We start from the raw sequence: 23,844 nt of genomic DNA, 5'->3' as shown, positions 1-23,844 counted from the left end.
GGCATAGTAATAAAGGACTGCGGTAGAGATTCGGGACTCCAGGAATTGAATTTGGGAATAAATATGTGGCTAGTAAGTGAAAATGAGTAGCAGATATTTCGACTGCGTCCAGTGAATGGGTAAATTCAGTAAGGAAGAGCATTTGTTCATGTAAATGCGTACTTGTCGTATAAAACTTGCAAAATAATCACAATCAGTTAAAGGTGCATACCTTTGAACATAGTACTAAAGTGATAATAATATTTTGAATGTAGATAACTTATGCTCGGTAGTGCCTTTAAAGCAAGTGGAAGAAATTTATTTGTTACTTCTCTGAGACAAGTTTTAAGTGGAAATACCTCACAGCTTAAAGCTAGTATCTTTGCGGTATGAGTAAACTGACTTTTTTCTCTTCTACCTTGCCTCTTACTTATTCATTTTGACCATAATCTAACGAATTTGATTTATGAAGATCTAGAAAATGCATTCATTCAATGAAAATGCCTTCTGCGTACCAAGGGTTCTGGAATATACCGTACAGGGTACTACTAAGTAGAATTTCCGCGCTGAATACCAAGGTATAAATCAAAATGTATCCAAGCTAAAGACCACTGGCGAGAAATAAGGTTGCCTAATGCGCCTTCTCTCACATTATTATTATTATTATTATTATTATTATTATTATTATTATTATTATTATTATTATTATTCAGAAGATGAACCCTGATCATATGGAACAAGCCCACAGGGGACACGGTGTTCATTCGAAAGAAGTAACAGAAGGTAATGGGAAATACAGAAAGAGGAGACCAGTTATTAAAAAAAAAAAAACAGATGAATCGACAAATTTAATAAATAATTTCCGCCTTCCAAATCTTCTCTATCTCGTTTGGTAACTATTTCTGCGGCCATTGAGTTCGAAGGTTTCACTGTCGTGCCTTTGCAACTTACCGGTCACAGTGCGTCCGATGTCATACTGGTACCCAGCTGGGGCACGATACTGAAACGTTCAGGCTACTTGGTCGCAATTAAGTCTGAATGTTTCACTATCGTGCTCAGGCAACCCTCCAGTCAACACTGCGGCTGATTTCTTAGCGGCAGGTTGCCAGGTGATGATAACATCCAGATCGTTGCCCATGGCTACAGTTCTCTAATAACCCCGTTAACCAACCTTGAACACATTGCTATGTCTGTTCCTACCTTATGTAATTACAAATAGAATTAGAAATGAGAAAATTAAGACCAATATCGTCACTCACTGCTAAGGTTGAGAGATGTCGTGGCTTTTCAATATAGGGAATAGGCCATTTCACCTAAGGTTGAATTTTAAAACCCTATTTTTAGACAATTTCATCCTCCGCTGCGTTTTAGAACTCAACAGAGCATAAGTCTAGCGCGTCTTCTGATAATAAAATACATTGTTTCTGTTTCCGTGGGTCCTGATTGACGGTTTTCCCTTTCCCTTCTACTGTAGTTTTCTTTTTCTTGTTCTAATCAAATTTTATAGAAAGGCTATCCATATGTATCCAATAATATAAGAGAAAATAAGAGAAACCTTATTATCACAACGGAACGAAGTACGGTTCCTATAAATGGATTTGCATCCCATCACCGACAGCCAGTAGAAATGATTTCTGATATCTGAATGAATTAGCCATGGGAACAAAGTGTGTATGAGAGAGAGAGAGAGAGAGAGAGAGAGAGAGAGAGAGAGAGACTACGTTACAAGAAACTCCGAATGGAATATCCCGACTCCCGAGCCTTTTTTATAGGACGGTAATGGTAATGCAAGCCTGGATACAACGAATGGAGAGGCAATAGGAGGCAAATAATAAAATCATCGCACAGACAATTAAATAAAGATCTGTACGGAGAGCTGGGAGGGGAAAGGGGGAGGGGGGAAGGGCAATGGGAATCTTTGTGTGAAATCCTCGCGGACTCCACCTCGACTTTGCCTGACATGTCTTCCGTAAATCTATTATTGGAAGGAGATTGATGAAGGCCAAGGATAGAAAATGTCGAAATTAGATTTACGTCTCTCTCTCTCTCTCTCTCTCTCTCTCTCTCTCTCTCTCTCGCTGCCTGTCTGGACGTGTTCTAAGCTCTGTAAAGCAGCTGTGTATGTTTAGATGTCTTATTTGTTACCTTGGAGCCCTGAAGAATGTCATTAGATCGTAAACCACACACACACACATACGCACACACACAAACACACACATAATATATATATATATATATATATATATATATATATATATATATATATATATATATATATATATATATATATATATATATATATATAGTGTGTGTGTGTGTCTGTGTGTGGAAAAGGCCGATAAAAATACTATATACACGTTGAAACCATATATTTCGAGCACGACTGTATTCCCGATCGCTGGTGAATTATGAACAAATGGGAGGTGACAAGAGTCTGTATAAGCATATGCACGTTTGGCAGTACGACGTTGGTGGTATGTAGACGGCCGTTGACCCGGGATGGATGGAAAAGGGGTTATTCCCTTGTGGTTTGACCCTCTTTAACTTCATCCCTTTTGTGTTTTGGTCCTAGTTAACTCCTGCGTCGGGAGTTAACGAGGACCAAACCACACGGGAATAACCTCTTTTCCATCCATCCCGTGTCAACGGCCGTCTGCATACCACCAACGCCGTATTGCCACGCCTGCATATGCCTTATTCAGACTTGTCACCTACGTTTGTCCATAATTCACCAGTGATCATGAATAGAGAAGTATTCGAAATGCATGGTTGTAATGTATATATAGCGTTTTATGGGCCGTTTCATCTTCACACACACACACACACACACACACACATATATATATATATATATATATATATATATATATATATATATATATATATATATATATATATATATTAATTTGTAAAACAAGAATAAAATGAAAGGGAAAAGACGAGAGCTAATGCAAATGCAGAGATGAATCTGCTCAAGTACTTTTGGAAGGAAAACAGCACTTCAGGAAGTAAATACAGACAGAATGATTAAAGGCAGCATGATTCTTGTAATTAAATACACTAATGGGCTTATGCTGTATGAAGAGAATATAGTTCTTTGTTGAAGAGTTTTTGATCGTGGAGAATAGAAACAAGTAAAAAATGCGCCGAAGTTTCTTCGGCGCAATTGAGTTTCTGTATTGCATATAATCAAGGCCACCGAAAATAGAGCTATCTTTCGGTGGTCTCGGTATACTGCTGTATGAGCCGCGGCCCATGAAACTTTAACCACGGCCCGGTGGTGGCAGTTCCTATACCGTTACCAGACGCACGATTATGACTAACTTTAACTGTAAATAAGATCAAAACTACTGGGGCCAGAGGGCTGCAATTTGGTATGTTTGGTGATTGGAGGGTGGATGGTCTACATAACAATTTGCAACCCTCTAGCCTCAGTAGTTTTTAAGATCTGAGGGCAGAAAGAAAAAGAGCGGACAGACAGGCAAAGCCGGCACAAGTTTTATTTTACAGAAAACTAAAAAGGGCAGATTTTGATGATAAAAGTGTGGGAAGGATTAAAGTAATTTAAAGGAGGCTTGTAAAAGTGAGTGTTCAGGGGGGAATATGAGAGGTTTGAGAGGTTTAATGACGGAAAGTCCCCTTAACTTTGTGATGTTTCACGTGAGTTATAGCATTTTGGTGGCAACAGTATGACTGAATGACTGACTGCGGTGTTAAAGATGTGTCTGGATGAGGGAAGTATTGCAGAGTGTTGGATGAGAGAAATCTATACAAAAAAGAAGGTAGCAGAAGGAAGCTTTAGCTAAAGTAATCGGTTTAATTCTGTACAGAAAAAAGAAATAAGGTAACAGAGGGGAGCTTAAGTTAAAGTGATTGGTGTGAGAGTTATTTTGGAGTGTTTTGGTGATGAGAGAACGGAAGAAGTTTGTGTCCTGTTTCTAAGAATTTCTTCAAAACCTTTCCATCATCCAGGTGTACCTTAACAATCTTGGTCAGTTAACGATATTAGCACCACGATACTCCAGCATCTCACTTGTAATGTAGTCAGCTTTTTCAGTCTTTCCTTTCTTCTTGTGTCTTTAGCAATCACTAGCACAAACATTCTAAAGCCCCGTTCACACATTCATGTATCAGCCCACGCATGTTCACGCATGAATGGAAACTGGTAGTTGGCAACAGCTTACGTAAGTACTACGAAAAAGTTCCGTAATGTGTATTTAAGATCGTGGACATGCGGGGCAGAGTCGGGAGGTCGATACGCACCATCCCAGCATGCGTGGGGAGCCACGTACGTTTCGATATGTTCAAAAGATACGTGTCTGTTCACGTCATCCGTCATTTTGCGTGGTTCCACACGCACCACGTGGTGCATCCGTAGCGTGGTCTGCACGCCTGCGGGCAATGACGCGTGGCCCCCGCTGCTTTCCCATTCCCGCCAAGAACCGCGTGGGTCCCCACGAGGTTCGGAGTAAACGCGGCAACAGCGCCTCTCCCCAGGACCTGAGACGATGAGGCAACGCTGTGTCGGGTGTATAAAACAGCTTGCGGCGCGGATGCGGCATCAGTTCTTCTCCGGACAGACAGCAGCAACACCGTTTCTCGCCCCTCCAGCGCCTTCGTCAGCAGAAAATGCCGAAAGTTAGCAGCAACAGACAGCGGAAGGGGGCTTACAAGCCTCAACATCCCAGTCAGGAGCGGAGACGGCCTCTACGTGGCAGCCACCTGCTGCAGACACCCCTGCAGTCACCATGGAGGAGGATGTTGTCATAAACCTTGGAGAGGCTGACGAGGTCGAGGACATGGCCAGTGACCATAGCCTCTTCAACGACGAGGATGCCGGCCTGGATGACGTCGACTCCGCCCGATGATGACGGGAACGATGAAGCTGCTGGACGGCACCGCCCCTGGGACTGGAAACGCTGCGTGCGAAAGAAGAACCCCTCTGTCATCCTCTCAGATGAAAATGAGAGGCTGGTAGGGGAGTGGTTGGAGCAGGAGGCCGAATTCATATATAACAAGGGCATGACAGCATACAAGGACAAGGCCAGGGTGTGCAGGGCATTTGAGGAGAAGGGGAGGTCACTGGCTCCTCCTGTGTCAGGCCCTGAACTCCGGACCTGGTTCACCTCCCTCAGGACCCGCTTTGGACGCCTCACAGCCGAAAAAAGTGGTCAGGGGGCCAGCAGACGACTGACGGACCGTGAGAAGTGGATACTGAACATCTTCCACTTCCTCAAGCCCCACATTGTCCGCCAAAAGAAGCCCAAGGTGTTGGGACTTCCGATGGTATGTCTTATTTTATTGTTTCGCTGTTTAGTAAATCAGTGACTGAAACTTTAATGCACAGTTTATTTAATTAATGGAACTACAACCTTGTCATTCACAGTACATTTACATTCTCTCATACATGTTCCATCTCTTTACAGTCTGCGTCTGCTGCAGTTGCTTGCAGCAACCCTCCTGGCCATGGTCCTGCCCTTGATGTTCCTGCCCTTTGTGATCCTGCTGGCAGTGCCACTCCAGTCCCCTGCTCGTCCGATGACCGGTCCTCCACCATTGATGATCCTGCACCACAAAGGAAGTCACGGAAGGAGGACAAGGCTGGAAGTGGGGTCCTGGACGTGTTGCTTCAACAAGCAGAGTCAGCTCGGCATATGCTACAGGGGGCCATAAGACCTCTGTGTGACCCCAGGCTGGTGTACTGGCGGAACTCCCTGGAGGAGCTTGCCGCCGACTGTGCAGATGTGGGGCCTGAGCTGAGGATGGCGCTGAAGGTGGAGTTCATCTCCGCCATACAGCGCTTTGTGAGGGCTACCAAAGAGGGCATCACGAGGCCGCCACATCATCTGATACCCCACACCCAAGCAGAAGCCCTCTGGGATGGTCTGCCTGCGGCCCCAGTTCCCCTTCCTGCTCCTGCTACATATGTGCCACTTGCTACACCTAGTGGTGCCATGGCGCAGCCTCTCAACCTCACGGCGCAACAGGTGGCAATGCTGCACGCGCAGCTGTCTGCACCTGCAGTGGCGTCCACACCCAGGGACCTCAACGTGTCTTTGCCAACGAGCAGCTTCCTGGAGAACCTCTAGTTTAAGGCAACATTTTTTTTTTATATCTATTTTGTGTATGTGTCAATGTAAACAAATGTATATATTTTGTATTATTGTATGTTTCCATGTAAATATTTCAGCGTTAGTATAAGCAATAAACATAATTGAAAAATAACTTTTATTCAATGAACTAAAAACCATCAAAGTAACAAAATGAAGTAAAAATAATCACACAATTAAGACATATGCAAACAACTATATAGTTGAAAATTAACTTATAGAAACAAATATCTATTTTTTTGTATTACTGTATGTTTCATCTATATATCAGCACTAGTATAAACAATAAACATATAATAGAAAAGTAACTTCTATTCAATGAACTACAAACCATGGAAGTAACAAAATGAAGTAAGAATAACAACAAAAATAAGGAGTAAGTGAAGGTATATTATATTAAAATAAAAATAAAAAAATCTGTACTTTCATATTATTAAGTTGTTCTTCACTACTGCTTGGTAATGGCCTATATAAAGGTATAAACCATTTCAAAATATTCAAAGTTATAATCTTCCCACGCCTTGGAGTAATGCACTTAGCCACATTGCAATGCATGTATTTGCTTCTGCGTTAAAAATGTCAGAGTGTATGATCCAGTACTAATAGTTGAAAATTAACTTATATAACAAATGTTTATTTTTGGTATTGTATGTTTCAGTGTATATATCATGATTGGTATAAACAATAAACATATAATTGAAAAAACTTTTATTCAATGAACTAAAAACCATTATACTAATAAAATGAAGTAAGAATAATAGCACAAATAAGACATATGTAAAACAAATAAATGCACAAATACAAAGGAAAAGTAAACTGTATGGATATTAAAAATTTTGGAAGTCGACATACAAAGAGAAATTATTATAACAAATATAAATGTATGTTAACAGTAGTTCTCCTGCCAAGTAACGGAACCACCAGGAGATGAAAAGTAGTCTTTCAGGATGTTGCGTTGTTCCTTGGCATTCCTGGTTGCAGTGTTGCCTCCCATGGTTGGAAGAGCGTCTCCTAGGGGTGGGTCACTCCTCCAGGCACCAGGTATGAAATCATGTGTGATGGGGTTCTCCTGATCTGCTTCCTGCCTGCGTGGATTTCTTTTTATTATAAGGTTGTGCAGAACACACGCTGCCAGCACTACTGACTCTGCACGGTCAGGCTTGATACACATTGACGTGTGGAGTACTCTGAATTTGCTGGCCAGAATCCCGAAGGCATTCTCCACCGTCCGCCGTGCCCTACTTAACCTGTAGTTGTAGATCCGCTCCTCCTTGGACAGGCCTCTTTTGGGGTAGGGCTTCATGAGATAGTTCCGCAGGGGAAGGCATCATCGCCAAGCAGGAAGTAGTCTACAGGAGCTCCATTTGTTGCATCTGGTAGGGCCTCAGGTTGGGGAAGGTTTGCTTCCTGTTTTGCCAGCATTTCACACAGACGGGTCTGGGCAAATACACCACCGTCCGACTCTGACCCAACGGCACCCACGTCCACGAGGGAACTTATATGAAGCGTCGACAATGGCAAGTAGAATCACGGAGAAGAACTTTGTAATTGTAGTAATGCGTACCACCAAGGGGAGGGTTACGGAGCCTGATGTGTTTACCGTCTAGTGCTCCAATTACGTGGGGGAAGTTCCACTGTTCCTCAAACCCACGGGCAACCTGCTTCCAAGCCTCTGGTGTTTGTGGTACCTGCAGTTCCTCATCTCCAAAGGCAGAAACAATGGCCCTGCAGGTCTCGGGTACAATGCAACTTATGGTGTTGTGGGCTACCCGGAATGCGTATTGCAGGCTCTTATATGAGTCACCCGTGGCAAGAAACGTAGGGTGATAGCCACACGCAGTCCTGGCGTAAGGGGTTCCCTCCAAAATGTGCGTTGCTTCTCAATGTAGGGTGTGACACGTTCAACTATTTCACTGAATATGTCTCTGTCAGTTCGCGTAAAATTCCTGTATAGTTCTGGGTTTTCGGTTGCCAGCTCCTCCATCAGGTTGTCATAGTGGCCTAGCTCCACTCTTCTTTGCAAACGGCCAAGCCCAAACCCTCCTCGGCCTCCTCTTTTTTTCTTATTTTCAATTGCAATGTAGGCCCTCACAGCTTCCACCAATACCATGTAGTGCACATACTCCACGACAGCCTCCATTATGTTTCTTTGTTGTCTGTGTGCTGTTATAAAGGGCAAACGATGTCCTCAATGTTCTCCATGTTGATTCAGCAGCAGGGGAATACTTCTTGCTACAGGGAGGCGCTGAATGGCACTGCAAACGCATGTGCACAGCACATCCCTTTTGTACCTGGCGATACCCGCCGATGTGCGTGGGGATGTTGTGAGGGTGTCGTGAGGTCGTAACGCACAACGCTACACATACGGTATACGTTCGTGGGTGTTACTTGCTCTGCCACGCATTACATGTGGGGTGTGGCCTATTGTCGTGGCAGTTCACGTAAGCATCCCGTCTATCTTGCGCAGTGCGTAGCCTTAACACGCATTACTCCGTACTTACGTTATGGCGTCGTTATGTTGACTTACGGACATCGGCCTTTGACACGTATCCACTTGATTGCGCCGACAAACCCTACAGTATAGCCACGTTTCACATGCGTGAACATGCGTGGGCTGATACGTGTATGTGTGAACGGGCCTTAAAACTTGAGGTTTTCCCCCAAGGCAAAGAAACTTAACAGATTTCCCTAAAATTAGGATTGTTTACTTATAGGCACTTGTATTTGATGTGTAATAAATACGTTTTAGCCTGAGGTTTGGTCAAAACAGAAATGCAATTTCTTATAGTATTTTTTGTAATTCAGTAAACTTTTCTGAATACCATCGTTCTATCATCAGCGAAGAAATAATGTGAGAGTGTGGTCCAGTAGTATTTAAATAATCTTGAAGATATAGAATATAGGATGATGAGTCAGAAGGTTAGGACAGAATTGGAAACATCAATAATCACATTGGGGTGGTATGATGGCAGATCTACATTGGGCCTGGTCAGTAGCTGGATGGGTAAACAAGAGAATAGTCGGATTAGGCAGTTGACCTTTCACAAGGGGTAAGATTGCAAGCCCTGCACCTGTAATTTATGTTTCAGACTTTAATTTAGTTTCTTTATCACTCTGTTTCATGTGCTTTTTAGTTTCTTTGTCACTGTTTCATGTACTTATTTTTCTAGTCAGAAGACAGGCTTCGTTTGTAGGAACCTAAGGTAGTAAGGCAATTTGAGTTTGTATAAGAGCTGAAGACGTACGACCTAGTGGAAGGATTAACATGTAGAGTACTGTAAGCGGAGGGCGTGTGGATTACAATTTTGCAAAAGAAGCTTTTAGGGAAAAAAAAACTGTATGTTTCGTCCTTGCGCGTAGAAAAATCTTGCGATAGAGCAGGTATAAAGCCAATGCAGAGTGCTAAGGATGCATGATGTACAAGGTAATTGGACGAGAGCAATTATAATTTTTTTCATGAGATTGTAGGTTGTGTTAGAGTAAGTAGATGTGAGAGTGATCGGTGTTATGTTAAAGTAAGTCACAGACAAGATAACTGCATTTTTATTGCACTGCTTGAAAAGATATAATGTCCTAGACACGTCGAATAAAGTAAACCGTTTTCTGTTACGCACAGCCATAAAAAATGGACGGGGAAAAAACGTGATGCATGTGTAGTCTTGAAGCATTATCGTCAACTAGTAGAAACCCCCTTCAAAGAGTCCTCCTCCCAATTTCGAAACGCTTGAGAAGTACGCTCTTGCGAGCTCGGGTATCAAAACTGCTTCTGGTTGGAATCTCCGAGAAACTAAATTATAAGAAAAAAAAAAAAAAAAATCCAGGGCTGCGCCCCTCGTACATTTTATTTATACCTGGAGACTGCAATGTTTACGAATTCTTTACATGCGGTTTAAAGAAAGGGAGAAAGCTGAGTGAGAGATTTTTGCCTTCGTCCTGTGATGTCAGTGCGGCTGAAGGGAGGGGAAGAGAAGGGGAAGCCGAGGTTAGGAGGAAGAGAAAAAGGCTCTGTGTTCAAAGCTTTTATTCCATAAAACAGCACTCGCGTCTAATGGAATATATTTTACAGAAAGACCTCGGGGTGGGGGAAGGATCTAAAGAGTCTGTCGGTGTTGAGTGCGGTAATGGGAGATTCGGAGTCGGTCGAAGAGAACCCTCGAGTGATGCTGAGGGGTCTCGCTGAACGAGAGGGGGTGGGTGGGGGGAGAGGGGGAACGAAAGACGTCGGTGAGGGTCTTCCTTTGTGAGAGAGAAGAAGAAAAATATTGTAGGGCTGTTTTTATCCTCGCTCGTTTTATTTACCTGTCTATTTTTTTTATTTATGTACCTAAAGAGAATTCAGTGTATTACGTAGAGGAAATCGTGTTCTGAGCTGCGTCTCGAGTCGGTTTTTCAAAGAACTTGTCTGATGATGCTTGGAGATCGTTGCTCTGCCGTCGGCTTGCAAAGGGTAGGAGATCGCTAAGGAGGAGAGATATGCTTTTATTGCACAGACAGATCAAAATGTTTTTATATCATATACAGATCGCTCATTTGCCAGAAGAGTGACATAACTCAAAAATTGCCATTTTTCAGGAGTAGCAATTTAAAGTTTAAAACTCTCTATACTCTCTGTTGTGTAACAGTGACATGTCATGCCCTATAGCGGTTAGTATTATAATTACAAATAAGACGTTTTTACCGCAATATGGAACGAAGAACGGCTATCTGCTGGTGTCTATAACTCAAAAAACACATTTTTTGAGTTGTGTCACTCTTCTGGCATATGAGCGAAATATTAATCGTTTCTACGTGTCACGTAATTTGTTCCACCGTAAACTTTCAAAGGATAGAAGATCGCTAAGGAGGGAAGATGTGCTTGTATTGTACTTTCGAGCACCGGACAAACCTGTGGGAAGCCAGTCACTAGCGTGAGTAACACAGCCTGGCAGTGCAAATAGAGGCAAACGTCCTCTTCGTAAAGAATTCTGCGTATATCAATAACAGAATGTCCCCATTAATCAAGTATGACACATGCAAAACTGAAAGGAAAGCGTTCACTACATGGCGACACTGAAATAGGTCTGTGAATTTCGTCTTTAATATATATATATATATATATATATATATATATATATATATATATATATATATATATATATATATATATATATATATATATATATATATATATATATATATATATATATATATATACATATATATATGTATGTGTATATATGTATGTTTATATTTATATTTTCATTTATAATTATATGCTGTGGGTGTGCGCGCTCATGTGTCCAGTACTTTATGTATTATGATCTAAAATCACTGATAGAGAGAAGGCATTATTTTCAAAGACTTACTACACCAGAGACCCTCGCAGTTTCTTCTCCAAACCGTTTCTGCTCTTCTTGTTCAGAAGAACGTCCCCTGTTCGACCAGGATGCAATTAAATATAATAAGCACAAGGGAGAAGAAATTATTCAGTATAATGCCTTTTTTTTTTCTTTTATTTGAGGGAACGAAGAGTCGACAGTAAATTCAGTAAGATATTGCAATTATTTTTTTAATGACTATTTCGAATATAAGGAATAGAAGAAAAAGAACTATTGATATTAAAACAAATTATTATTCAAGGTTTTCTATCCAAATACACTGTCGTTTTTATGTAATACTTAATTCCTTTGCCATTCATAAAGAAATATAGCATGAAGAAATCCTTATCTTACTCTCTTCAAGGAAAGTAAAGGTAAATAATACAGTATTATATAAAGGAAACATTTTTGCATCCTCTGATTAATGAAAATATTCGCAACACATCACCATGAACGTTGATGATATTGCATTGGTGCCCCACTGAATATCTCACAATACACCTTCTTTCCCTGCAGAATTCATGCTCGGGTAAAAATAAGTGGTGTCTGGAATATATAAGGTCACTGAACTATGATAAGTAGTCTTCGATGTACGATGATGATTATCCAAATGAAATTTACAGTGAATTAGATAAATCACTGAGGGAGCGACCCATTGTTTACAGTTCTCATATATTTTGCTAATTTATGAGACATAATGCCCTTTGCAAATATCCCCCTGTGATTTATTGCAACAGCCCATTGCCAGATGCTATTCTTTCTGCATTCAACCTGCTCAGCGCTGCCTGCTAATAATATCTTTCCTGTAGTGTAATGCCTTCCTTTCTCTCTCTCCCCCTTTCTCTGTGCATATAACACGCACGCACACACACACACACACACACACACACACACACATATATATATATATATATATATATATATATATATATATATATATATATATATATATATATATATATATATATATATATATACATGTGTGTGTGTGTATGTTTATATATATATATATATATATATATATATATATATATATATATATATATATGTATATGTTATATATTTATACACTGTATATATATATATATATATATATATATATATATATATATATATATATAAAATTAATGAGTCCATCAAGCATTAGCGTCATGGCGTGCAAGCAACTCGGTTACTTCAGCAGAATTGAATAGTTATGATTGTCCCTCGTCCAAACCACTGACCATTACGCTGAGGTCTCTGTCCCACCAGCTTAGGTAATAAATGTGGAAAAAGGTATTTGCCTTGAACTATCCAGTTCCCCGTTATGTGGAACAACCTCTGTCAGCGGAAAGATAAATCTGGATACCTAAAGAATTGGGAAAAAGAAGTTTATGTCGGGACAGGTTTGGAAAGACTACAACATTGAAAATACCTGAAGTCATTAAATCTCGTTTGTCTGTCAGTCTGTCACAAATGCTTTAACCTGCTGAACTGCTCGTTAACCATCATAGATGAAGCAATCTAATTTATGCTTTTATGACCCAGTATATACTTCGGCGATTTGACGCCAACTGAATAAGTTACGAAATCAGTCAACCTAAAATCTCTGCACTCGTTCATTGCTGTGTCCCCATAAGCTTTGTAGTCGCCAGTAAGTCCTTGCTAAGTTGATTTATCGAAGACTGGAATCAAAGAGTCTGGACTGTGCGTGCAATACAGTGAAGTGTGAGACCATGTTTGAAACTTGTTGATAAGGATTGAACAGTGTCCATTACATATCTCCGACACTTTCACATGCAAGTCAAAGGGTCAACAGTATTGCTCACGACATGTTTTAACATAGACTGGGTCGCCTTAAGGTCACAACGTTCATTGCAAACCGATCCCGTCTTTGGGTCTTAAGAATTCAAAAGAATGAGTTGGTGGCAACTTCTAGGAAAAATTGTACGCTTTAGATCCAACAAAAACCTCAGAATAAATTGCCTTCTAATGGTCTTTTCAGTATACTTCGATTTGGCTTCTCGTGAACTTGCATCACGAGGTTTCCATCAGTTCATTACTTGTTTCCCAATAATATTTTAGGCAGAGAAGTAAAAAATGCGTCTAAGTTTCTTCGGCGCAATCAAGTTCTCTGTACAACCGTTACAGCGTATAATCAAGGCCACCGAAAATAGATCCATCTTTCGGTGGTATCGGTATAATGCTGTATGAGCCGCAGCCCATGAAACTTTAACCACGGCCGGGAGGTGGCATATCCTATATCGTTGCCAGAAACACGATTATGGCTAACTTTAACCTTAAATAAACATATCAAAACTACTGAGGCTAGAGGGCTGCAATTTGGTATGTTTGATGATTTTCAGCCCTCAAGCGTCAGTAGATTTTAAGATCTGACGGCGGACAGAAAAGCGCAGACAGAAAAAAGTGCGGACAGAATAAAGTGCGGACGGACAGACAAAGCCGGCACAATAGTTTCTTTTACAGAGAACAAGTGCTGAAATCAGGCATTTTACATGATTTAATGTCCGATAATGATTTTAAGCGTAGATGCGTCAGCACTGTGTCAGAATTTTTAAAAAATTTTCTAATCATTATTAATATTATTGTGATATTTTTTATATATCAGGGATAGCTATGAAGCCTAAATTGATAGGAAAACAGGAATCAGTCCATAAAAGAAAGTAAAGTATTGTCGTAAGTGAAAGAACCTTAAAACAATAATTCGGAATTCCCTTCCAGAAACTGGTCCTTTTTCTAACGAACAAATCTCATCAGTTGATAGATGTCAGAGAGAGAGAGAGAGGGAGAGAGAGAGAGAGAGAGAGAGAGAGAGAGAGAGAGAGATCGGTGATTCATCACGGCAGCATATCACCGCAATTGGTGCTTGTGGGATCACTGTGTTCTTTCCAGGTCGTATGTTTGTCTTATCTCCCGCCGGAGGTGAAATCTTGAAATACTCTCCCGAGATATCACAAGTCCCGGAACTGCTATCCGCGAAGCCTCCGGTGTAATCGGTGAAAAATTGTTCTCAGGCCAGGAGCCAGTGGCGCCCCATCCGTCATTCGTTTCATTTTCTCTCGTCGACCGGCGTTGATCAACTGCGTGAGATATCTTTCATGTGCAGGTTGCAAGCCAGAGTAGCTGAATTGTCCAGGCATGTGTTTCAGATATATATATATATATATATATATATATATATATATATATATATATATATATATATATATATATATATATATATATATATATATATATATATATATATATATATATATATATATATATATATATATATATATATATATATATATATATATATATATATATATATATATATAAATATATATATATATATATATATATATATATATATATATATATATATATATATATATATATATATATATATATATATATATATATATATATATATATATATATATATATATATATATATATACATATACATTATATATCATATATACATAATATATATACATTATATATTATATATATACATAAAATGCATGCATTATATATTATATATATATATATATATATATATATATATATATATATATATATATAATACATATACATTATATATTATATATATACATAAAATGCATGCATTATATATTATATATACATATGAATATATATATATATATATATATATATATATATATATATATATATATATATATATACACACACACACACATATATATATATATATATATATATATATATATATATATATATATATATATATATATATAATTTTAGACATAAAGGATATGCAAGAGACATAGCGAAATTGCAAAACATTTTTGACAATAGAACATCCAGCAATTTATCTTAATATGCATAATCACGGTTGAAATTTACAGTTGGCAGTGTCTTTTCTATTATTCTCTTCTTGCTATCCAATTTTAGTATTATATGCGCCTGTATTAATTGTTCACGAGTCAGTCGACGCTCACTTAAGTATTTGTTAAGAGCACGCTATCCACTGCAAGGAAAAAATCAGTAGTGAGTGTTGGGCGACTACTGAAAGGACTGTACCCAGAGACGTAGAAAGTATTTGCGTGTGCAAGTTTGTATGTACGTGTACACCTGTCGTTCTTAGAGTCTTAAAGCTTGCATGTATCGTTTCAAAAGGCCTCTCTTCCTAAGACCACTTGTAATGAAAAAGAATTGAAATGATGCATAGTGTTAGTCGGATCTAAGGCCTCGTAAAGAGGGATCCAGTCGCTTTTGTGAGGATTGCAAAAGGACGTTCGAAAGGCCTGAATCAACCTGGTAAAAAAAAAATATTGTTATTTATCACATCATTCCTTGTTCTCCGTCTTGATATTCGTCATTTACGTAACTAGATGCCAGGGGTCGAGAAAAGCTGTTTATTTATATTCTGTTTTTCATTTTATATTCTTTCGACTTGTGGCTTTGAATTCGGTTAAGGTTATACCAGTCAGTGACAGCCATGACCTCAAGACCAAATTGGGTATTGAGGAATGGGAAAGACAAAAATTCATGAGAGAGGGGTCTGCGGAATGAACTAAATTCAGCAGAGAAAGAGACGAATTGCCTGGTTAGTTTCCAGCTCATCTGCGGTAACTTTCTCTCTCGATTGGGAAAAATGTCTTCTTAATTTTGAGACTACATTCCTTAACGTCTTTCTTGCCGGGAGGAAGTTGACAGAATATACCATATGTAATGCCGATATAGTGATGGTAATATAAAGACGAGATTGGTTGTTAGTATACATATAAAAGACTGCACATTTAGCCGTCCTGCTCCTTATTTTCTAGGGACCATTAAAGAGAGAGGTTGGTCCCAGTGAAAGAAGTTACACGTAGTATTATTTGAGCAAATTATTCAGATCCACTTACCAACGTTTTTGCATTCTGAAGACGGAATATAATATTCTCAGTTGCCATAAAGTTTTGATTCTTTTTTAACCTGATAAAACTTTGAATGACGACTGGATCTTTAGGTTTTGGTGATTACTTGCATCCTCGTTTAGATGCAGAAAGAGCAAATTGCCTGTGTAACTGTATATGGGGTCGAAAATTGTCGTCAATATATGAAGATGATCTTAATACAAGTATTTCTTTTATGATGTAGAGACTAAAGGCATCCATCCTGCGTCACAAAAAATTGGGTCAGTGGCCCTATCCCTTTAATGTGATAGGGGCATCTGGAAAATAGGAGAGTTAAACTTTTCAGGAAATATTAGAAATATCGACTATTATATCTTTTATTACAGAAACAAAGTACCCTCAAGTCACATTTCAATACTCATAGGGCTCTCCCAAAGGATTAGGTATTAAAATGGATATGATATTTGAACAAAACAAATTTAAAGAAGCTGGATAGGTAAGTGGGATGAGACCAAAGTGAACGGGTGGAAAGTAAAAGGCAGAAAGCAAAGCAGTAACCTTTCACACCGTCTACAGTTTGCCGGGAAAGGTACGCTGTAGGCGGTAACCCCCAGCCCCCTTTCTCTAGGATACAAAGACCAGGGAAGTCTGCAGTCTGGAAGAAAAATAGCATAGACTTTATAAGTAAAGTTTTTCTTCGATAGGATTAGAAACTGAAACATTGCTGGGTAATTCATGTAGAATAGAATTTCATCAGAATTCCTTAATATCCACGAAATAATTTACTCCAAAAACATGTCATCACCTCACAGAATAGGTCATTAAAAGTCATGCATTAGCAAAAAATGTCTTACAAATACTGGCTGATAAAAAGACAAAGCATTAAGAAAAAATAATGCTTATTTTGAGGTTTTTATTTTAGACATTTTTAACTACTTCATGATATATCTGAGGCACACAGGTTATCAAGAGAACAGTACAACGTCACATCACATGAAAAGAATTGTATAGTTATTTCCACTAGTAAAACATTTATGTTGGGCATTCAGCATTAAGAAATGAGAAAGTTGTATATTTACCGAGTAAAAATGTTGTCAGTTTGTCTTCGCTGCAAGAGTTCTTTCCTAAAACAGTCTATACGTTATCATTGCTTGTTGGCAAACTATTCAGCAGAAAAGGGAAACTTTACCCGGGCGCTGGAACAAAAGTTCCGGAAAAGAGGAAAATCGTTTTCGTTTAAGCAATTGTTGTGGAAAGATAGTCAGGACGGCTGCAGATATTCGGAACATAACTTAGCTGTCGTGCATTCCTGCTCGGGAAAGTAATTGCATACACGCCTGGCGGCAGAGAGAGAGAGAGAGAGAGAGAGAGAGAGAGAGAGAGAATACTTAGCATGCAAAGGTTATAAAGTTTGGTCCACGTATGTAGATTAATTTATTTCATAGCTTGCCATAAACATAGGGTTCATCTTCAAAGTGTCATCCTCATTTATCTATGTCGTTCTCTTATTAAGTATCGGTCGTCAGCGAACTGAGCTGTCTCTCAGCAGGTTACTTTTTCATCATTCATTTTATTGACATATCGACATAAACGGGGAATGGAACATCAGCTCTGGAGCTCAATTACAGAGTTGCTCCGTCCATTAATCATGAAATGGCAAGAAAAATGTTAGCGCTGTTCTGCCGACGACAATTAACCAAGAAGTCTGAACGATAGAGTGTCGGAATTCGATTCTCCTGGATGTGGGATCGAGGGAATTCATGACAGCCAGTTGACTCTAAAAACTTGTTGACAGGTCGTTGGGCTAGTCGACTCAGTTTAGCTCGTGGTTAGTATTATAATACTTTACTAAAGTATTTTAAAAGGCATTATCAGAACATAAATCAAGTTTTCAAGGAAAAAGTGATTTTTATGTAGAAGTGGAGAAAAGTAGGGAAATGAAGCAGTGGTAATTAGTAAGATATCCAGATGTATGCTTACTTGTTTTAAAGCATATTTGGTGTTTATTAATTTAATATTTTCGTAAATACACACGCATATATATATATATATATATATATATATATATATATATATATATATATATATGTATATATATATATATATGTATATATATATATATATGTATATATATATATATATATATATATATATATATATATATATATATATATATATATATATATATATATATATATATATATATATATATATATATATATATATATATGCGTGTGTATTTACAAAATATTAAATTAATAAACACCAAATATGCTTTAAAACAAGTAAGCATACATCTGGATATCTTACTAATTACCACTGCTTCATTTCCCTACTTTTCTCCACTTTAATGTAGCATAATACCATTCACTTAAAACGTATATGTTTCCATTTAGTCTTTCCGTTTGTAACTGTATGTAGCACCTATAGAGCAGCTGACCTTTGTCAAAGTTACATGCAGCTTAAGAGTGCCTGATAGACTGAGTTTCAGGACTTCCCGTTTCAGCCCTCTCTGATTTCATCGTAATTTTGGACAGTGGGGGTACCAGTGATAATAATAAAAAATATACGGAAGTAGAGTTGAGTTGGTTTTAACCCCAAAAGGAGCTCACATAAAGGAGAACGATTAAATCGCTTAAGGCAAGGAGTCAGAGATGATGATAAAAATACAGGGAAGTAGAGTTGAGTTGGTTTTAACCCCAAAAGGAGCTCACTTAAAGGAGAACGATTAAATCGCTTAAGGCAAGGAGTCAGAGATGATGATAAAAATACAGGGAAGTAGAGTTGAGTTGGTTTTAACCCCAAAAGGAGCTCACATAAAGGAGAACGATTAAATCGCTTAAGGCAAGGAGTCAGAGATGATGATAAAAATACAGGGAAGTAGAGTTGAGTTGGTTTTAACTCCAAAAGGAGCTCACAGAAAGGAGAACGATTAAATCGCCTAAGGCAAGGAGTCAGAGATGATGATAAAAATATAGGGAAGTAGAGGTGAGTTGGTTTTAACTCCAAAAGGAGAAAGGAGAACGATTAAATCGCCTAAGGCAAGGAGTCAGAGATGATGATAAAAATATAGGGAAGTAGAGGTGAGTTGGTTTTAACTCCAAAAGGAGCTCACAGAAAGGAGAACGATTAAATCGCCTAAGGCAAGGAGTCAGAGATGATGATAAAAATATAGGGAAGTAGAGGTGAGTTGGTTTTAACTCCAAAAGGAGCTCACAGAAAGGAGAACGATTAAATCGCCTAAGGCAAGGAGTCAGAGATGATGATAAAAATATAGGGAAGTAGAGTTGAGTTAGTTTTAACCCCAAAATGAGCTCACATAAAGGAGAACGATTAAATCGCCTAAGGCAAGGAGTCAGAGAGCCCCTGGTTAAACGGGATACAGGTAAGGCGGACACGAGTTTGAGACGCTTGGGATTTAGTTCGAAAGTTTGAGGGAGTTCGACGTGGTGTGAATATTCAAAGCTATACTGCTGGAAACTGGATAACTAGGAGATGCTATACGATGATGAAGGTAGGGAACGTAGTACTGTATTATTATTATTATTATTATTATTATTATTATTATTATTATTATTATTATTATTATTATTCAGGAGATGAACCCTCTTCACATGGAACAACCCCACAGGGGCCATAGAATTGAAATTCAAGTTTCCGAAGAATATGGTGTTCATTAGAAAGAAGTAACAGAAGGTAATGTGAAATACAGAAAGAAGAGATCACTTATTACAGAAGAAAAAATAAATTTAAAAATTAATGAACAAATAGAAAAAATATATAAGAATAAATGTGGGAAACAGATGGAAAAGAATACAGTTGGTGATATACTGTATGGCTATAAAATTAAGTTACTTTTGAGAGAAAGTAGGAAGTAAAAAAAGCAACTGAACCATTTTGTACAATGGCTCTTCAAGAAAATTGTTAAACAACAAACCAAAAATTTTGGAACCTGATATCTTCGCATGTCAAAAAAGACAATGCCCATAGCGTTTACATATATTTTAATCTGTCGTTTGTATTTTGTACGGCCAAAGAAGAATTCCAGCTCCTAGTCATATCCTACAAGTGAAAATGAGGGTTAGACCTTTTATAAAGAAAAAAAAGAGAGTAGTGATCGATTTCTAATAAAAATTAAGTGTTATGATATAATATCGAGTACCGCACTAGGCACGAACATAGCCTTATTTTAACGGCTAATTAGCCCATAATAAGACCTAATTACCCAGCAGATTTTGGCTCACACTATGATTACTCCCGATGATGAATTCCATACAGACTCTCGACTGCTTCATGCTCGATAATCGGAGCAAGCTTTAAAGTGATAAGGGTAAGGAACATGGCACATAGTAATAAATGTGGGAAATAGATGGTCAAGAATACTGTTTGTGATGTAAGGCTAGAAAATTCATTACTTGCATTTACTGCCGGTTCTGTGACATGTTTCCAAGCAGTGGGACTCTCCACGCTGTGGCGTGTGTTGCTTGGACAAGACTGGAGACCCACACCAGGAACTTACTCCATTTCACACCTTAGTATTACGGGCTGCTCCAGAAGCAAGAGCCCATGCCAGCATAAAGCTGGCTAATCTTAAACAACAACAACACCATAACACCCTCAGGCGACCAGCCTTATGCATGGCAATGGCAAGGGCCTGTAGTGGGACAAACCGACTTTTTCCAAAACAGTGGTTTTCAACCTGTGGGCATGGCTTACTTGGTGGGCCGTGGGCAGTTCTGAGAGAGGCCATGTCACGGACATCTTAAAAATAGTATTTAAAAAATGAAAAATCATTTACATTAAATGCAGGCCAGTGCTTTCTTTCATAAATGAAAATGTATAATTTATAAAGTGTTCTGAAAAATAATTCCATAAATAAAATGTAAAACTGATAAAGTTTTCTGAAAATGCTTTATAATAATTCTATTGTCATCATTACACAATTCAGAAGGGCAGTGGGCCATGAATGTTTAGGGATGCCAAAAATAGGCCATGGTCATAAAAAGGTTGATAACCACTGTAATCTAAAACAACCAACCATTACGAGATGTGTGGCTTATTTTTGCATTAAGATCGATAGTTGTAGGAAGGCTGAGTATGTGTGATCATTAAAGGTACTGATAAACTTCTTGGATTTCCAGCACTCGTTTGTTAATTGCTTGTTCTTGTTCTCTTACTTGTTTCCTTCACCATTTGCTATACCTGGTTCATTCTACACCGGCTTTTCAGGTTACGAGAGAAAGTCCAGTTAAAAGTAAGGGGCTGCGATCTTGTGCAATTAATTTTTAATGATATCAGTTTTTGGAAATATAATCGGGGAGAGAGAGAGAGAGAGAGAGAGAGAGAGAGAGAGAGCAACGTGAATGGAAATATCCCCTTTCCATTTCATTACCCCACCATTAAATTCTTAATGGGAAAGCGCTCAAGGCCAAAGTAATAATTCACGAGATCTGAAAGGCTAACGAAATATATTAATATATTTTTACATCGAAATGGAATTTTCCATATTGGCCGCTTCCATCCAGAACACGAACTGGCGGACCAACGCCGCAGCTGAGTATCTGGAGGACAGGTGATGAATTGATAACCTGATATTGAAGCGGCGTAGAGCATCGATTATTTACTTATTCATTTATTTCATTCTGGAAGCGGCAGTTTTACAGTTTTGTTTTTCATTCGTACAGTTTTTCATTTTTCTTTTTTTAATTTCCATGACTGTTTTCATTGGCAGATGGATATGCATATTGGTAAACTATTTATTTAATGCTTTCATATATCAAACTTAGGGACATATTTCTATTGAGGAAGATGGTGCTTTCATTTCTAATTTAGGTGAGAATTAATTACAATTTAATGTAATTTTTGCTTTCTATACCAGTACGGAAGTTACTTGTTGTGCTGTGAATAAGAGTGTATTTGTCCATAATTACTTGTGGTCGTTCAGTAATTTGATGGAATGTTGTTAAAGGAAAATTTATAAAGATTTTAAAAGAATTTTTCTATTTCGTAACTAAAATTATGCTAAAGTCAAGGTAAGGGTTCTTGGTTTGGAAATTGATAACTAAATAAGTATTTGCTTTGGAATGTTCCTTGTTATATGAGGCACTTTATAAATAGGTTAAAGTTAAGTATACCTTAGTTTAACCAGACCGCTGAGCTGATTAACAGCTCTCCTATGGCTGGCCCGAAGGATTAGATTTATTTTGCCTGGCTAAGAACCAATTGGTTACCTAGCAACGGGACCTATCGTTTTGTTGTGGAATCCGAACCACATTATAACGAGAAATGAATTTCTATCACCAGAAGTAAATTTCTCTAATTTTCATTGGCCGGTCGGAGAATCGAACGTGGGCCCAGCAGAGTGCTAGCCGAGAACGATACCAACCCGTCCAATGAGGACCTATAAATAGGTTAAAAAGAGACGGGTGACACCTTAGACTTTGGACGATGACACAGACTGTAACGTTCCCTTTCCTCAGTAAACATTAGTTCCACTTACAACAATATTTGCTGTTACTCTCTGGTCATTAGTTCCCATTGAATTTTTATGAATGTGTAATCGCTGTCACCACTGTAGATAATCATTACGTAATTATTGATAATGTGTTGACGGTGTAAACATTTAAACATTGAGGAATTTTATCTTATCCAGAATAGTATGTTTTTGAAAAATTAAGTTCGCATATTGTATCTCGCAATATTTATATCCAGTTCATTAGAAGCTCTCCTCCGGTAATTAATGCATGAATTTCACTTATTCATGGCATGTAAATATTCTCAGAACCAGTTCAGCAAACCGTTCGCAATAATGTTTTCATTGATTAAATGGAACGTATAATTTGTCCTTATTCAGGTAATACTCAGAATTGCAGTATAAAAGTTCAGTTATCATTAGATGATGATCTATTAACGCTTGTTTTAGTCAGGTATTTTTGTGCAACAACAGTAGCTACTGAAGTAGTGTTGTGGTAGTATTCTCATCAGAGGCAGATATAATAGTAATTCTTCTTGTTGCAGGTTGTAGCATCAGAAGACTAGTATGAGCAGATGAGTAGGTAAGTGAGAATTAGTTTTGGTTTATTTTCGTTGTTTTAAATATACTGTACGCCGTTATATGTCTGACTCTCGCATTAAGGTCGCTTCATCGATGTAGATCAATTTCACGTGTGTTGTATCTGAAATATTTAATGAGAACTTTGGAAAAAGTGGCATATTATGTGGAGGTATTTTATGTCCTTGCTTTATTGTTAGCGCACTTTTTAGCCACAACAAGTCCTGTAAAACGACAGTCCTATTAGTTTTTGTATTCCTTAGGGTGGCAGTTAGTTTTCACAATTCTTTATTCTTTAGGCCCTTTGGGTACCTGAAACGTCAATACACCAATTATAGGAGATCCTGTCAGTTCGTCAGTTGACGAGGATCTCACATCGTAGGCCTACTAGCCCACTGGTCAGTGTAGGGACAAAGGATCTGTTAGTGACGCAAGGAAGCCTCACATTCTAGTAATGTCCGCCTCTATTTTAATCGGCT

The 23,844-nt window shown here is 38.4% G+C and overlaps 2 protein-coding genes and 1 pseudogene across 3 annotated transcripts in view; 2 read left to right on the top strand and 1 right to left on the bottom strand.

The window, feature by feature from the left end:
- The window catches only part of LOC136826658 (ankyrin-2-like), a 745,006-nt gene that overhangs the window by 387,368 nt on the left and 333,794 nt on the right, over window positions 1–23,844 (top strand). For both annotated transcript variants that reach the window (XM_067084011.1, XM_067084012.1), the window contains one exon: window positions 23,332–23,369. The gene's annotated coding sequence lies outside the window, so the exon portion shown is untranslated. The remainder of the gene's footprint in view (window positions 1–23,331; window positions 23,370–23,844) is intronic.
- Window positions 4,813–6,068, top strand: LOC136826860 (uncharacterized). Its single transcript, XM_067084353.1, has 2 exons — window positions 4,813–5,265; window positions 5,406–6,068. Exons 1-2 carry the CDS (start codon window positions 4,813–4,815, stop codon window positions 6,066–6,068), a joined length of 1,116 nt encoding a protein of 371 aa, XP_066940454.1.
- Window positions 6,828–8,229, bottom strand: LOC136826858 (uncharacterized; annotated as a pseudogene).

Source organism: Macrobrachium rosenbergii, chromosome 41 (genome assembly GCF_040412425.1).
Source record: "Macrobrachium rosenbergii isolate ZJJX-2024 chromosome 41, ASM4041242v1, whole genome shotgun sequence".
NCBI lineage: Eukaryota > Metazoa > Arthropoda > Malacostraca > Decapoda > Palaemonidae > Macrobrachium > Macrobrachium rosenbergii.
Note: the sequence above shows the minus strand (reverse complement) of the source record. Positions and strands in the feature narration are given on the sequence as shown.

Bases quoted from the DNA above. Each gene is read 5' to 3' on its own strand.
- LOC136826860 (XM_067084353.1), top strand. From the start codon at position 4,813: ATGCCGGCCTGGATGACGTCGACTCCGCCCGATGATGACGGGAACGAT. The intron at 5,266-5,405 runs GTATGTCTTATT...ATCTCTTTACAG, and splicing joins AGGTGTTGGGACTTCCGATG to TCTGCGTCTGCTGCAGTTGC.